The sequence below is a fragment of the Schistocerca piceifrons genome, chromosome 3 (genome assembly GCF_021461385.2).
Source record: "Schistocerca piceifrons isolate TAMUIC-IGC-003096 chromosome 3, iqSchPice1.1, whole genome shotgun sequence".
In the NCBI taxonomy this organism is placed as follows: domain Eukaryota; kingdom Metazoa; phylum Arthropoda; class Insecta; order Orthoptera; family Acrididae; genus Schistocerca; species Schistocerca piceifrons.
Genome location: NC_060140.1, coordinates 292,030,864 through 292,047,752, shown reverse-complemented (window position 1 = coordinate 292,047,752; position 16,889 = coordinate 292,030,864). Strand labels below are relative to the sequence as shown.

The 16,889-nt window shown below is 39.4% G+C and overlaps 1 protein-coding gene across 6 annotated transcripts in view; it reads right to left on the bottom strand.

The window, feature by feature from the left end:
* Window positions 1-16,889, bottom strand: part of LOC124789556 (N-acetyltransferase 9) — an 87,227-nt gene that overhangs the window by 14,092 nt on the left and 56,246 nt on the right. For all 6 annotated transcript variants that reach the window (XM_047256956.1, XM_047256955.1, XM_047256958.1 and 3 more), the window contains one exon: window positions 9,934-10,074. In XM_047256956.1, the coding sequence (XP_047112912.1) occupies window positions 9,934-10,074 (141 nt within the window). The remainder of the gene's footprint in view (window positions 1-9,933; window positions 10,075-16,889) is intronic.

Below are 16,889 nucleotides of genomic sequence, written 5' to 3'. Positions count from 1 at the left end.
GAATTCTTTACAGACAAATAGAAAAACTGGTAGAAGCTGACCTTGTGGAAGATCAGTTTGGATTCCATAGAAATGTTGGAACACGTGAGGCAATACTGACCCTACGACTTATCTTAGAAGAAAGATTAAGGAAAGGCAAACCTACGTTTCTAGCTTTTGACAATGTTGATTGGAAAACTCTCTTTCAAATTCTGAAGGTGGCAGGGGTAAAATACATGGAGCGAAAGGCTATTTACAATTTGTACAGAAACCAGATGGCAGTTACAAGAGTCGAGGGGTATGAAAGGGAAGCAGTGGTTGGGAAAGGAGTGAGGCAGGGTTGTAGCCTATCCCTGATGTTATTCAATCTATATATTGAGCAAGCAATAAAGGAAACAAAAGAAAAGTTCGGAGTAGGTATTAAAATCTATGGAGAAGAAATAAAAACTTTGTGGTTCGCTGATGACATTGTAATTCTGTCAGAGACAGCAAGGGACTTGGAAGAGCAGTTGAACGGAATGGACAGTGTCTTGAAAGGAGGGTATAAGATGAACATCAACAAAAGCAAAATGAGGATAATGGAATGTAGTCAAATTAAGTCGGGTGATGCTGAGGGAATTAGATTAGGAAATGAGACACTTAAAGTAGTAAAGGAGTTTTGCTATTTGGGAAGCAAAATAACTGATGATGGTTGAAGTAGAGAGGATATAAAATGTAGACTGGCAATGGCAAGGAAAGCATTTCTGAAGAAGAAAAATTTGTTAACATTGAGTATAGATTTAAATGTCAGGAAGTCTTTTCTGAAAGTATTTGTATGGAGTGTAGCCATGTATGGAAGTGAAACGTGGACGATAAATAGTTTAGGCAAGAAGAGAATAGAAGCTTTCGAAATGTGGTGCTACAGAAGAATGCTGAAGATTAGATGGGTAGATCACATAACTAATGAGGAGGTATTGAATAGAATTAGGGAGAAGGGGAGCTTGTGGCACAACTTGACTAGAAGGGATCGGTTGGTAGGACATGTTCTGAGACATCGAGGGATCACCAATTTAGTATTGGAGGGCAGTGTTGAGGGTAAAAATTGTAGAGGGAGACCAAGAGATCAATACACTAAGCAGATTCAGAAGGATGTAGGCTGCAGTAGGTACTGGGAGGTGAAGAAGCTTGCACAGGATGGAGTAGCATGGAGAGCTGCATCAAACCAGTCTCAGGACTGAAGACCACAACAACATATACTCCTAGATATTTAATGAATGGGAATGCTGCCAATGATTGTTCTGCAATCTTATAATCTTACAATAATGGGTCTTTTATGCACGATACATTACATTTGTTTATGTTAATGGCCAACTGCCAACTCCTGCACCAAACATTGATTCTCTAGTGTCTTCCTGCATTTCACTACACTTTTGTAGCACTATGACTTCTCTACATACAGAGTGATTCAAAAAGAAAGAAAAAAGTCCATTTTTTTGTTAAAGACAAACAATGAAAGACAGAAACACATGTCACTGGATAGAGGAAGGCCCAGAGTTTTATGTTTGCACAGACACTAATACCATGCACTCAACACATGTACTTCATTTCATTCCACACCCAAATCAACAGGTCCCAGTTTATTGAATCAACAGCTTCAACAATTTGATGTTTCAGCACTTGAAGAGTAGCTGCTATAGATGGGACAAAGACTGTCTTTTATTTACCCCAACAGAACAAAATCGCGAGGTGTGAAGTCTGGTGACCTGGCATTTTGCAGCCTATCCAGGTACGACATTCCTGTCACAGTTTTCTCCACAAAAGGGAAAGTCTATAAACTTTGTGAACAGAAATGGCAGAAAATGCATTCAATTTCTGTGAGTCTCGATGACAATGCCAGGATTTTGTGACACCCATATTCTTACGATATGTAGGTTTACTTTACATTTGTCCATGGGTCATTTGGAAAAAGTGTCTTCCTATTTCCTGCAGAATTGAAATGCATAATTTGCATCTTCTGTTATGGTCATGGATGCAATTGCTGCAGTAACTGCAACTATCAAGGAGTCATATGTAGGTGTTGTTTCAGAACACAACACACTGTTGTCTGAGGAAGTTGAAGCTCCTGGCCTGCCTGTCTTGTGGCCTTCTGAGGACTCTGTGTGAATGCATCTCAGATACACTCAACATTTTCATCAGACATGAGTGGCTGACCAATGCTCCTCTCTTTGCATATGCAACCAACTTACAAGAATTTTGTATGCCAGTCATAAATCTGTTTGTGCAGAGGCGGCTTCTTGCTGAATTGATGGCAGAATGCATGTTGCGTTTGAGCAATGGAATGACTTTGTGCAAAAATCCAACACACAAAAATGATTTTCTCTTGTGGTGTAGTCACCATGTAGCTACAAACAAACAGCAGCACAGCTGTGTCAAAACTTTGTATTTCCCTCTATCCAGTGACATGAGCAATGTGTTTGTATCTTTTATAGTTTATCTGTAATAAACAACTGAAATGTTCTTTCATGCATCACCATCAAAAATCCTTCTGGAATTCTAACATTATCAACTAGGTCATTTATACATATTGTGAAAAGTAGCAGTCCTATAATATGTTTGAAGGTGTCTCTGCTACTGACATGCTCTTTCCCCTCTCCCTCCCTCACTATACTGTCCCGTGTACTGAATGGATGGTTTCAGATACTGAGGTTGTCAGCCATCCTAAAGCATTACACATTAGTGGGGGGGGGGAAGACCTTGAAGCAGTGGTCCAATACAGATCAATACAGATGAATATGTTATACATGTTGTATAATGTATACAATCATAATCATAAGATCATGCAGGAGTGGATGGATCATCTTGAGTAACAATTTCAGTATCTTGTCACTATCTCCAGGTACAATGCAGTGTTGAAATTGTGCATAGAAATGGTCACAGAACTGTCATCATCTTGAGAGACATTGTTCCTGCTACTTCTACTTATCATCACAACTGGTTGATGAATGTTGCTAGTAATGCAGATCATACCACATGTCATCCTGTCATTCCCCTCAACCTGCTAAATGGGGAACAGGACTACTGATTGTGCTGACCATTGGAGCTACAGGACATCTATGGAAGATTGTTGGGTAGTATGAGAAGTGTGTGAATGAACATTGTTCTGCTAGAAGACACCTCCCAGACATTTTAGAAATTGCTACAGAATGGACTGGGTGATCATGTTGCATTCAGCACTGTTCAGTGTTTCACAAACAAACATCAGGTGGGGATGGTCACTGTAGACTTTACCTCCCCACAACACACTGCTCAGAGTTGAAACTGTATATTTCTTTAACACTCCAGTAGCTATTATTCTCTAGGTAACAGTGCATTTGAAAATAACTTTCAATAGGCAGATTCGGCTCTCATGAAAAAACAAAAACTTGCTACAGTCATCTCTTAAATCATATAGTAATGAAAGCTTTAGCAGTGGCAGCTGACCACAGTACTCAGTTTGAGTAAATAATTTTTGTTTACTGATTGTATTACCTATCTGTGAGTGGAAAAACAAATCAGCTTAGGGACTTGCATCAGGAAGTTGAGCCAATCACAATTATTATTACAGTGGAAACACACATCCCATGTATGTTGTCTCTGTGCATTAGTGTCAACCGCTCATTTCTTTTATTCTTTGCTTGTTTATGGAAACTAAGCTCTTGTGTATGAATTTTATAGCATAGATTCATGTTGTCATAAGTGCTACTTGTACCAATAGGTGAAGTTATGAATTGTGAATACTTGTGGAAGGTGGCTACTGGTCACAAATAAAAATTTGTTTCACAGGGCCAGTTGCTGTGAATTAGGGAAGTGGTAGAGTGGCAGGATAGTGTCCTATGGTTACAAATTTCATGTTGCCTGTGGTGTTAACATATCAATTTGGTAAAGTGGTACATTACATAATGTCTACTTGACTGATTAATGATGGTTGTGACAGTTACAAGTATTTTTCTTAGCTAAATACTTTCAAATCACAAACTGTTCGGAAGTTTTGTTATTGTTTGTGCATATGAACTGGTATGGATGGATGCCACATGTCTTCAAGGTGAGATGATGATAGTAGTTTTACTGTGACACTGTTTCCTGCTGCAGCATCCCAGCTTGGAGTAACGGAGTGGGGGTTTGAGCAGCACCACTGACAATCTAGCTGACATCATCTTTCAGGTTCATAAAGAACTATTTTTAACTAGTGCCAAACAGAATGGATATAATGACATAGTGAATAAATAAACACGAATAGTATATGAAGTGATATTGTAACATAAGAAGCAATGTAATATATAGTAGAAAGCTGAAAACATCAAAGTTTACAGAATTCATCATGTTGCTGCAGCAGTGATGAAGTCCATATTGATTAAAACTACAAAGTTTATGTTAACATTATTTCAGGATGCAGAAGTTCACAACATAAGGGTAACATCACTCATAGTCTGAAATTAAGCATTTCTCACACAAAAGCAAACCAGAGAATACTACATGCCACTGCTGTCCATGTAATACTTTGACTTCTCACCACATGATGGCAGTAAGTTGATCATGCTTGGTATATAGAACTGTCATGCACACAAATGCACATGAATGGGTTTGATGCACTGCCAGATGGTGATACGATACTGACTTGGAGCCAGTGGTCATTGCCTATTTCGCTCTAGGAAAGCAGCTTAATCTTTAACTATGTAATGGCCTATTTTCGTGAAAGAATTCAATGTGCACTCTTTATGTAGTTTGGGAGGAATCTTCTGCCAAATACATGAGGCCATCTATGGAACAATCAGAAGTACGGACTGCATTTAATTGCAAATAATAGCTCAACAACAACATCAGTTACCTTGGAACTGACACTGTCCTCAGTTCTTTCTGGAGACTAGCAGAGGTAGTGAAGACAGCTGCTTATCTCACTCATACACCTAAGCACAGCTGATAATTTGCAGCATTCTTCCGAGAACTAAATGATGCTCTGTGGCCAGGTAACAAGTGTAGGACCTAAACAAGACGCTTTGTTTTGTGACAAGCAGGGCTGGAGACTCACGGACATGCATTACCCAGTTGCCAATTGAAGAGTTATCCCAAGTAAGTCAAAAAAGCTTTTGATATCTCAAGTAGAATTCGAAATCTGAGAAACCAATTGTTAAAACTGAGTGGATAACAAATGTAGAGTGTGAGTATACTAAAATATCAGTTGTTAATGCTAAAGGTTTTACAGCAAACACTCAGAACTATGCCTAGCTTCTTTGCAGGAAACAATCTCACTCACATAACACTAACATACAAGAGTTGATTGAAATACAGAGAAGAAAGCAGGGAAATTTCCAACAATATGTGGAGCATACATAATGAAAGATAGATTAGACTTCCTAAGAGATACAGTGTTTACAGCAACAAACAAAAACATTAGGACTAACAAGGTCCAAAATGATGCCAACTATGAACTCGTATGGACAAGAGTAACCAAAGGGTGGAATCACGTTATTAGTCATATGTTTCTACTTATCACCAGATTAAGTCACAGAGTTACTTAAAGACAGCCCAAAATTCACAGTATAGAAAACACCCTGTATATATATTAATGTTACAGGATAAATTTAATATACTGGGAAGACTGACTGTATTGTATGCATAATCTTGCAAAGTACTGCTTAACACACAAGATAACTGCCTTGAAAAACTAGTCCAGCAATCTGCATACAACATAAATATTTTAGAACTCCTACTTACAAATAGGCCTGATCTTTCTGAACCATTGAAGAGTAAGGGATTAGCTACAAATAATCCTTATATTGTAAAGAATGTAAGTCATTTTTTTTAATATAAATACTGTAAGAGAATAAATACACAGATTTACAATCCAGTATCACTAATTCTCATTGGTTGCTGGAAGGAAAGAAACCTATGTCAAAGAATCAGCAAGTATTCAGGTAAAATTGTTTGTGTGAAACACAGGCTGCTGTTTTCACACATGAAATATTAGCTGCACGTGAAAAAATTGATGCCGTTTGAAATATAGAAAGATGGAAACTAACACAAAACCACAATGTCAGCAGGTAGACAAGACATGATCACATACATGATTTGCTCAAAGAATTTTAAGAAACTATATCCATTATGTTATAATGGACAGTGAACGTTCAACAAAACCAAAATTGACATTGGGTGTGCCCCAGAAAAGTGTAGTAGGACTGCTCGCTAGTATTTGCAGTTTGTGATTAATCAGGTGTACCTACCAGAATTTTTAGACTGTCAGCTGATGATGAAGTTATAAAAATTAAAGTAAAATAGCTGTCTGATCATAAGAAAATGTAGAATGGCTTTAATGGTATGTCCACTTGGTATGTTGAATGAGCATAACTAGGGGTCACGTTACGAGATGGTATTTGCTGGTAGATTCTGGGAACAATGAGCGTTCCATCTCTATAATCAACAACATACAAGACATCTGGGTGAACAGATGAATTCAAATACTGCTAGGATCAGTAAATAACAATACAGCCTATACAAAAGTGTAAGAGATGCTCAGGGTAATTACACGAAAATCTTTGGGGGGGGGGGGGGGGGGGGGGGGGGGTAGGAGGCTGATGTTCTTACAAAACACTCTTGAGGAGTAAATTTAGAGAAACAGTGTTCATGGAAGACAGTGCAACAATTGCATCTCTTACATAAGAATAACGATAATAAGATAAGAGCCTATAGGGTGTGTATTGAGGCATATAGACAATTATTTGACAGGTGTAACATGTATGCATGATAACCTGTGTACTGTGAGATCAACAATGCTCAAAATAACAGACCATGTCTTCAAGAACTGAAATTCTGCTGTTACTGGTTTAACAGTTTCATCCTCAGTATGTGGTTCTTGTTTAATTCATAATACGTTGCTCTGAATTTTTGCCTTTATTATGAAAAGGATAGATTACTACTCACCATATAGTGGAGATGTTGACTCGCAAACAAGCAAAACAAAAGACTGCTAAGCAGGTACGCTTTCTATCAAAAAGGCTTCTTCTGAACTAGATAACATACACACCACTGTCTCTGGGTGCCAAAGCCAGACAGAGCAACAGTCCACGATACGAGAAGCTATCTGCATGAGGGGGGGGGGGGGGGGGGGGGTTGGGACAGGAAGGGGGAAGTATACAAAGTAGGGGTGGGGAACGGTAAAGTGAAGAGTGAAGTGCTGGCTGTGGGAGCATACAGGGCTGAGATGGGAAGATGACAGGGCAGCTAAGAACAGTCGGGAGGTTAAGAGGTTAGAAAGACCGAGGGGGGATGGGGGGTGGGGTAGGAAAGAAGACTGGCTGCAGTGGTGGAATAGAAGACTGTGTAGTGCTAGAATGAGAACAGGGGACAGGATAAGTGGGTGAAGGACAGTGACTAACGAAGGTTCAGGCCAGTAGGGTTACAGGAATGTAGGATAGATTGCAGGGAGAGTTCCCAAAGTGTAACTCAGAAAAGCTGGTGTTGGTGAAGCAGTCATTGAAATGAAGAATTTTATGTTTGCCAGCCTGCTCGGCAAGTGGGTAGTCTAGCTGTTTCTTGGCACAGTTTGTAGTTTGTCGGTGGTCATTCATGCAGGCAGGCAGGCAGCTCGTTGGTTGTCATGCCCAGGCAGGTCATGTGACTCGTTTCACAGGTAGCCCTGCCTTTGGTGGGATGGGTGATGCTTATGACTGGACTGGAGTTGTTGGTGCTGGGAGGCTATATCAGATAGGTCTTGCATCTGGGTCTATTATAGGGATATGAGCCATGAGGCAAGTTGTTGGAGCAAGTGTTGAGTAGGGGTGAACAAAGGGTGGGTGGAGGAATACCACTGTGTGGCCAGCTATACCCTCACCCACAATTACTTCTCCTTTGAAGGCATCATCTACAAACAAATATGTGGTAAATCAATGGACACCCACATAGTACCATCCTATGCCAACCTACTCACGGGGCATCTAGAGAAATCATTTTTAACCACACAGAATCCCAAATGCCTCACCTGGTTCGGATTCACTGATGACATCTTTACGATCTGGATCAAGGGTGAAGACACACTGTCCAGACTCTTCCACAACCGCACCACTTGCCTCCCCCCCCCCCCCCCCATTATTCACTTCACCTGATCCTCCTCAATTCAACAAGTCAACTTTCTAGATGGTGACCTCAACCTCAAAGATGGCTACATCAGTACCTCTGTCCATATGAAATCTAGCAACCACTAGCAATACACCCACTTCGACAACTGCCTACCATTCCATACCAAGAAGTCCCTTCCATACAGCCTAGCTACCTGTGGCCATCGCATCTAAGGGAATGAGCAGTTCCTTTTGAAATATACAAAGGGTCTCACTGAGGCTTTCACAGGCTGTAATTACCCTCCCAACCCTGTAAAAAACAGATCTCCCATGCCTTATCTCTCCAGTTACACACTACTTCCCAAAGTCTCACCACGCAGCCACAGAGGAAAATTCCCCTCATGACTCAATACCATCCAGAACTGGAGCAGTTGAATCACATTCTCTGCCAGGGTTTTCACAACCTTTCATCGTGCCCTGAAATGAGAAATGTCTTACCCACAATCCTCCCAACCCCTTCTGCAGTGGTATTCTGCCACCCACTGAACTTACACAGTATCCTCATCTATCCCTAGTCAACCCCCTGCCCTCAAGCCCTTGTCTCATGTCTCATATCCTTGCAATAGACCTAGAAGCAAGACCTGTCCCATACAGCTGCCCACTACCACCTACTCCCATCCATTCACGAGCATCACCCATCCCATCAAAGGCAGGGCTACCTGTAAAACCAGTCATGTGATCTACAAGCTAAGCTGCAACAATTGGGCTGTGTTCTATGTGGGCATGACAGTCAACAAGGTGTCCATCCAACATGAATGGCCACCGACAAACTGTAGTCAAGAAACAGCTGGACCAAACTGTTGCTGAGCACACGGTCCAACACAATGATCTTCATTTCAATGACTGCTTCACAGCCTGTGCTACCTGGACCCCCTCCCACCAATGCCAATTTTTCTGCATTGCACATGTGGGGACTCTCCTGCAATTGATCCTACAGTCCTGTAACCCAACTTGCCTCAACTTTTGTTTGTCATTGCACTTCACCCACCTGTCCTGTTCCCTGTACCCAATCTAGCAGTACACATTACACAGCTTTTCTATTCCACCAATGCACACAGTCTTTTTATTTCTCTCCTTTTCTACACCCTGCCCCCCTCCCCCCTACCCAGGAGTCTGCCAGAGACAGTGTGTGTGAGTTGCACTTGCATGAATGAGTGTGGGTTTTTTGTTTATTTCAGAGGAAGGTCTTTCAGCTGAAAACTTACTTGTTTAGCAGTCTTTTGTTTTGCTTGTCTGTGAGTCAGCATCTCCACTATTTGGTGAGTAGCAAGCTATCCTTTTCATAATACTGTCATTATTCCATTCTGCATTTTCCTTTGTTTTTTATTGCCTGTAATGCTTTACATCAGTGACCTGTCTAAGTATATGGTTTAGAGGTATACATTTTTACTATCCACTAGAAAGGAAAGAGGTAAAACATCATGTGCAGACACAAAGCCTTTTGAAGATATAGATGAATTGTTTAAATACTGTGCCACATCAATGTAGTTCTTCACTTCAAAACTGAGAGCTCATCAGTATTATATGCCAAGTGAATATAATTTTGTGAATGTCTCACTAACTGCTAAGAATAGGGGATTTGTAAATGTGATCATGCATATTTATTAATGATACTGGCACCAAAATGGCAGATTCTTCATGGATGGACTCTGAACTTGCAATCAAGTGATTTCCTGTTTATAACTTTTTATTATTCATTTTTTAGTTTTATCAGTTCCTGTCACATTTTATTCACAATGAATTCATATTCCCACCCAACATCATATTATTTTCAGTAATATTAATAGTAATAATAGCAATGCTTAACATGTGAAGTAAAATAGCATACCGTAACACAGCATCAATAAAGTTGCTTCCCAGCCATATTTCTTGCCTCTGGCTTTTTCTTCAGCAATCATTATTTCAATTTCTGCTGACTGACTGTCTTCAGGTTCTTGAAGAAACAGATTTGTATCTCCTACCATGGAACCTAAGTGAGAACAAAGTTAAATTATTTAAAACTAGCACTGTAAATAGCTTTATTTACATGAGCATATAAAATATACATTCAAGTATTTAGAACTTTTTACAAATATCACACATATTTTATAATTCATGTTGAAGCACATGAATTAATATGTATTAAGCGTCAGAGCTGACAATGGGCAAATATAAAAGAGTGATATTCCAAGAAAAAGTATGAGACTAATTGGTTTCACTACCATCTTAGCATGCATCTCCTCAACCCTTCTTTATCTGACAAGCCATACCAGTCAGGCTTTCAGCTCAGAAAAGTGAAGATGATGGTTCTAATGCATCAAGTGTTATATACTGCAAACCCTCCCCCTCTGCCCATTTGGGTACAATGCACAGCCAAAGCGTTGAGCTTTCATGTTAATTTCTGCACTTTGTCATTTTGTGGTGTGAATTATTTCATCCTTTTCAAAAATTCATATCTTTGTTCACTATCAATGTTGAAATTTTTACAGTATTATACTCAGTCCCACCTGAGATAACCAACCCCAAACTTTTCAAAAAATGAAAATTTTCATATTTCAAAAATTCATGAAAAATTAAGGAAACATTTGTAAGTGTTCTTGCTCTATATGGGGCTAGTAGTGTATGATATCTAACTATAGGGAAAAAAAGGTCTGCATTTGGTATTTCAATCAAGATGGATTGACCCGGTAGGTTCGTACTGAAAACACCAAGTCTTGTTACCCTTGATTTTTTTCCGGAAAAGAATTGTCTGCATTTGGCATTTTAATCAAGTACTGGAAGGTATCTATGCTTTGTTGTTTTTTAAAACATTCTGAAGAATGTCTTGAACAGTTTATTTAGAGAGGTTTGTGACACAACATGGTTATACTATTGTCATACATCTACTACTTAACACTGCTTGCTCGCAACTGACTCGTCAAATGCATAACTGTTGATAGCCCAAGCTGCCATCGTAGTTACTGCCCTCACATTGCTTATACTTCATAAAATCAATTTATCACCTTTTTGGACAGAAGCTCAGTCACCTTCAGTCTTCTGTAAGTCACGAATGTGATGGCCATTGAACGAAATGTAGAGAAATCGATGAAGGATGGAAGTTTCTCATTATTTACGAAGTTGAAAGTTTAAGATTAGGCAGTGAAATTAGTCAGCGAAAACTTTTCACACCTTGCAAATTCATAAAGTACAAGGTTTTTCAGTTTCAATATTTTTTTGACCGGGGCCCAGAAAGTTTATTAAATTTCTTAAAGCATTTATTAATGAGTCCATCAACAGCTGCAGTATTTGTATTAGGTGATTAGATTCAAACCTTACAAGTTCCTTTTCAAAGTCTGGCCTACTGAGGCTACATTGATAGTGCCTTATCCTTAATAATAAACATCAAAGTGGCAACACATGCTTTTCAAATGTTTGAGAATGAATGTCACAATGGACAAGTGCCTCTTACCAAGTCAAAATCAAACTAGTTTGCTCCTACTAGACACATGATGTGTATAATTATATTATAAATTTTAAAATCGTAGGCAAAACTCAATTTTTCTCTCATTCAGTCAAATCAAATAGTTATCATATAACATGCAACACACAATAAAAGACTGTGACATATGTGACTTGTCGATTTTATTTTTATTTGCTGGTATAGAAATTTGACCTGCTGCCTAGATAGCGTACTGTAGCAGATCATTTAACATTTGTTTCTGCATTAAAATTTTAGCTGATAATACATCATCTAGGCATAAAGGAGACAGCTCATTGAATGGTAGAACCACTGAGTCATGAAGAGGCACACAGAAAACAATAAAAGCTTTTGCTAGCATTTGAAAAAAGCCTTTAATGAGCTATAGCACACATAAATTCCCTCCCCTCCACCCCCCCCCCCCCCCACACACACACACACACACACACACACACACACACACACACACACACACACACACACACGCGCGCGCTAGGAAGCTAGGAAAAGTTTTCATTCTTTTTTGTGTGCCTCTTGATTACTCAATGCTTCTACTATTCAGTGAGTTGTCTTCTTGATGGATAGGTTATGCAGTATCACCGAGAACTTTAATGGAATGACAAATGTTAAGTTAAAAGCGTATCTGAAAACTAGCAAAGAGTTCATTCTTTTTTGTATGCCTGCTGACAACTCTACAGTTTTATTATTCAGTGAGCTGTTTCCTTGGCTCCTACATTGTTACACTTGCCTGAGCTTTCCAACCATATTTATAACTGATGGTACACATATTCAAGGCTCAAATACCATGAGGATCCTATTCAGGTATGTCATGTTAATGTGTTAGAGTAAAGCAGTAACATTTATCATGATCATGTATTTGTATGCTATACCTAAGTTAATATTAAATGGTGAGTTTTAGCTAATATGAATGATTATTAAAATAATAATATACTAAATTTTACATTGCTTGAATGTTCTGTGTTCTTGGTAGAATATTTTATACATTATGAATGAAACACACCCAACACTGGCATAATATTCTACAATATTAATGTTTTGTTACACAAACCTGTTTTCAGTTATTATGCTATCATCACATACAAAGATGTGTATGTGGTGCAGTGAAATTTTGTTGAATCAAAGATTTTAAACTAGTGCATCTACAGAATATCTCCATTTCCAGAGATAAAAACTGTTAATTTTAGAATTAGGAATAAAACGAAAGGGATTGTTTCAGTGTAAATGCAATGGAAGATTATTTAACTAAGATAAAAGATGTGACACATTAACTAATGAACTATAGACAAACTACAACTGTTGCACACAAGAAAAAAACTGAACAATAAACTTTGGTGATGTATTCCAAAGATTTGGCTAAACAAAATAATCTTGTCTTTTATAGGTCGTAACTTACAAACAGGTAAGATATAAAAGAGATATTATATAACAGTGGTATTAAGCAACTGAGAGAAGCAGCTGTGATTACACAAAGTAATTTTTTTTTAACATGACGAGAGAAATTATTGTAACTGGAATAAAGGCAAATAGGGTATGTGAGTAAGAGTGGTAATATACAACATGGCCTGGATGGGATTATGAGTAGATTCTGCAGTTAGAAGTGGCAAGTAAGGGAACTATGTCTGGTCATTGATACTAAGCTTGGGTTGACAGATGTGTGTTTATTAATTTCCATTATTTCCATTATTCATATTCCTTCCTTTATGTATGTGATGTAATGCTTCATGCTTCACCTTGTAACTATGGCCTTCTTTAAGCAGGTAGCACCCTTTTCTAAGTTTCCAAATTCTGTAGTGTTCCTTTAAGTGGGTACTTATTGCCCTGCAAGGCTGATCTATATAGAATCTGCTACAGTTACATGTTATTTTATATATTCCTTTATTTTCCAAAGCTGGAGTGCTGTCTTTAACTTGAGCAAAAAGTGCCCAACAATGTTGTGCACATAAAATGTTGTTTTTATGTTCCTGGAGTTAAACTTTCTGACTACGTGCAGTGAGATTTTTCTGAAGGATGGAACTGTGCACCATTTATTTCATTCTTGAAGTGGTGGGTCAAGGACAGTGTAAATAAGAGCATGCACCTGTTGTTTCTGCTTTTTGTGCATTATGGAGGATGGCCATGTTTTGACACTATTTTTTTATATTCCATTTCGTTTTATTTGGAGGTTGCCTTCACTCATGGGGATGGATCATTGAGTGAAAGGCAGCAAGAGTATGAGTCACTGGATGTTGAGAATTGACCAGGATTACTGTATCTGTGGTGGTAAGTTTCCTATAAGTCTTGAAAGCAGGAATACAGTCTATGGTTAGATCTAAATAAACTCTAATGTGAATTTGATACTGCTGTGTTTCAAAAATTCCTCAAGCAACTATATTCGAAACACAACATTAACATTTTTCATCTCTGGAATTGGAGATACTCTGTAGATGTACTGATTTAAAATCTTTTGATTCAACAAAATTTAACTGCATTACAGGTGTAAAAGCCAAAAATTGGTTCATGTAACAAATAATAAATATTGTAGAATATTACATCAGTGTTGTATGTGTTCCATTCATAACACTAAATTTTAGGTTCTCTTGGGCCCTGGGGCTTTGAGTTTAAGCAATGTAGCTGATTATAAATGTTAATGGAGAAGTTACACTGACAGAAAAATCACACCACAATGAAATAATTAACAAGGAGTAACGAAATTTTGGGAACACATTTGTGTAGGTAAGTGATTAATGTCGCAAGGTCAATTGTAAGAGCAACAAAGTCATTGCAAATGTGAAATACCGGTACATTAATAAGCAGTGTAACTGCCAGAATGTTGAATGCAAGCATGCTAATGTGCGTGCATTGTGTCATACAGGTGCTGGATGTCAGTTTGTGGGATGGTGTTCCATGCCTATTGCACTTCGTCAGTCAATACATGGGCAGTAATGCTGGTTGTGGATGGCACTGGAGTTGTCGTCCGATGATGTCCCATACGTGCTTGATTGGAGACAGATCTGATGAACGAGCAGTCCAAGACAACATGTTGATATTCTGCAGAGCAAGATTATCAACATATGTAGACAACTCCTGACTCCCACAACAGATGCGGTGCCCATGGATGCCAGAGCTGTCATGGATGGGACTTTTTGATGTGTAATAGGTGACAATTGTCAAAATTGAGATACTACTGGTAGATGGTACATTGGATATGAACAGAAATTTATTTGGAGCTGTTGAAGAGATAGAAATTAACATCCAGGAAAGCAGCTAGGTAATAATGAGTAGGTTCATGTGAAGCAGATCCGAGGTTTGTATGAAAGAGCATAAGTTGTCTTTTGGTTCAAATGGTTCTGAGCACTATGGGACTTAACATCTTAGGTCATCAGTCCCCTAGAACTTAGAACTACTTAAACCTAACTAACCTAAGGACATCACACACATCCATGCCCGAGGCAGGATTCGAACCTGCGACTGTAGCAGTCCTGCGGTTCCGGACTGCAGCGCCTAGAACCGCACGGCCACTGCGGCCGGCAGTTGTCTTTTCATCAGGATGATGATGATATCATCAATGGATCTGAACCAGATGAGAGAGTTAACGTGTTAAGGCAGACAGGAGAGTGTCCCATTAACAAGGTGACACAGGAAAGTACTATCCATATATCCATAGTAGCTTCACAGATTTTATTCTAGATTTGGTGTTCGGAGATGATAATTATGAGTGAGAATGTAGATGGCCAAAGAGATTAGGAAGGAAGTTGTGGTTTTAGAGCCACTGCAATTTACAAAAGATAACGAATTTGATATGTTCTTTTCGACTGGAAGTTGGCGACTTTGTTGCTCTCTCTGAGCACGAGAACAGATATCATGACTTTATCCAGTTGCTTATTGATGAGATTGCTAACAGCCGATTTGTATTCTCCTAAGGGTACTTATTGGAAAGGTCCTGAAACTTGAACTTCTGTCCCATCAAGCATTAGTCTTGCCCCAAAAAGTGCCATCAATCCACTTCTCAGTGTGTGGGGCAACAGCAGCTGTTAACACTATATGCACCAAAAGAAGTTTCTTGTCCTTCATCTGGCAGGTGCAACACATCCTCTCTCAAACTAGTGTGATGCTAGTGCATCATTTGGTGCTAATTTAGTGATTCAGGGCAGTGAATGCTGGAATGAAGTTTTTGTCATGAGAGCTCAGTAAGAGAAAAGTGCTCAGTAAATGCCTTCTCTTGTGCTGGAATTTTTCAGCATGACAAAATGGCTTATAAATCTCCTTCCCATAGAAGAAAACAATTTGTGACTGAAGTCTTTTTTGGCAGACATCTAGAAGGAAAAAAATCATCTGACATCTAGCCAGATGTGTGTGTCAAAGTGGCATGATATTTTGATGTTACACCAAGCTACCATCATCAAATGATATGATATGTACAGAGGTGCTAACTGTGCTGTCCATTCCATGTTTGTGTGTCTTTTTCCTCTCCCCTCCCACCCCATTCCTGGCCAGTGACATGGTGCAATAGTTGCCATTTGTCACCTGTAGCAGCAGATGATGGGCTGTGTAGGCCGGAAACCAGCACCACAACATCCTCACCAGCCATTTCCACCAGAGGGAGAATGGCCACCATTTACGGACACTAGGCACGCCAAACCATCACTCAACCAGTCCCTTAATTCTACTCCGATGAGGCAACATCCCCGGCCATGCTCTCAGCAGCTAGCATGTGCAATGCCATGTGGCCCACATCATGGTCTGCCACATTTCACCGGGGTTTGCGTGAACCACAGAATTGTCATCCTGCGCTCATCGTCGTCATCCTCTCACAGTCCATTTAATAAGAGGAGTGCTATGGCATTTTTTTCATGCTGCCTTCCCAATCTGCATCTTCTCGAGACAGTTATACCAATTACAGGAATACAAAGCCTGTTGTCCAATGCCCCATTTGTCCTACCGGTATCAGCAATTGGAATACTGCGTGCAATGTAGTGCAACTGGTGCAGTGAAGTGCAGTGTGAGCCAGGGCTACCAGGCAGATTTATTACTATCCTATCCCTGGCCGTTTTGGCACTCCTTTGCAGCCAAGCGTGCCACTGAAGCAGTTTTCTCGCACCACCGGATGACCCCGAACAAAGGTTGCAAGTCACCCATGGTTTGCCCGGTCCAGACCCTCCTTGATTAAGACATATTACTCCATTTTGAATGTTACTGTAAGTCATTAGCTTTTGGGTTAACATGTTAGAACCAGCCCGTGCAGCTATACTAGCATAGCCTGTCTTGTATTGCCGTTTTCGTAACTAACAAACCACTTAGGCATGTGCACCTCTTAGGTGTATAGAAGGGGACATAAATTGTTCTGGCAC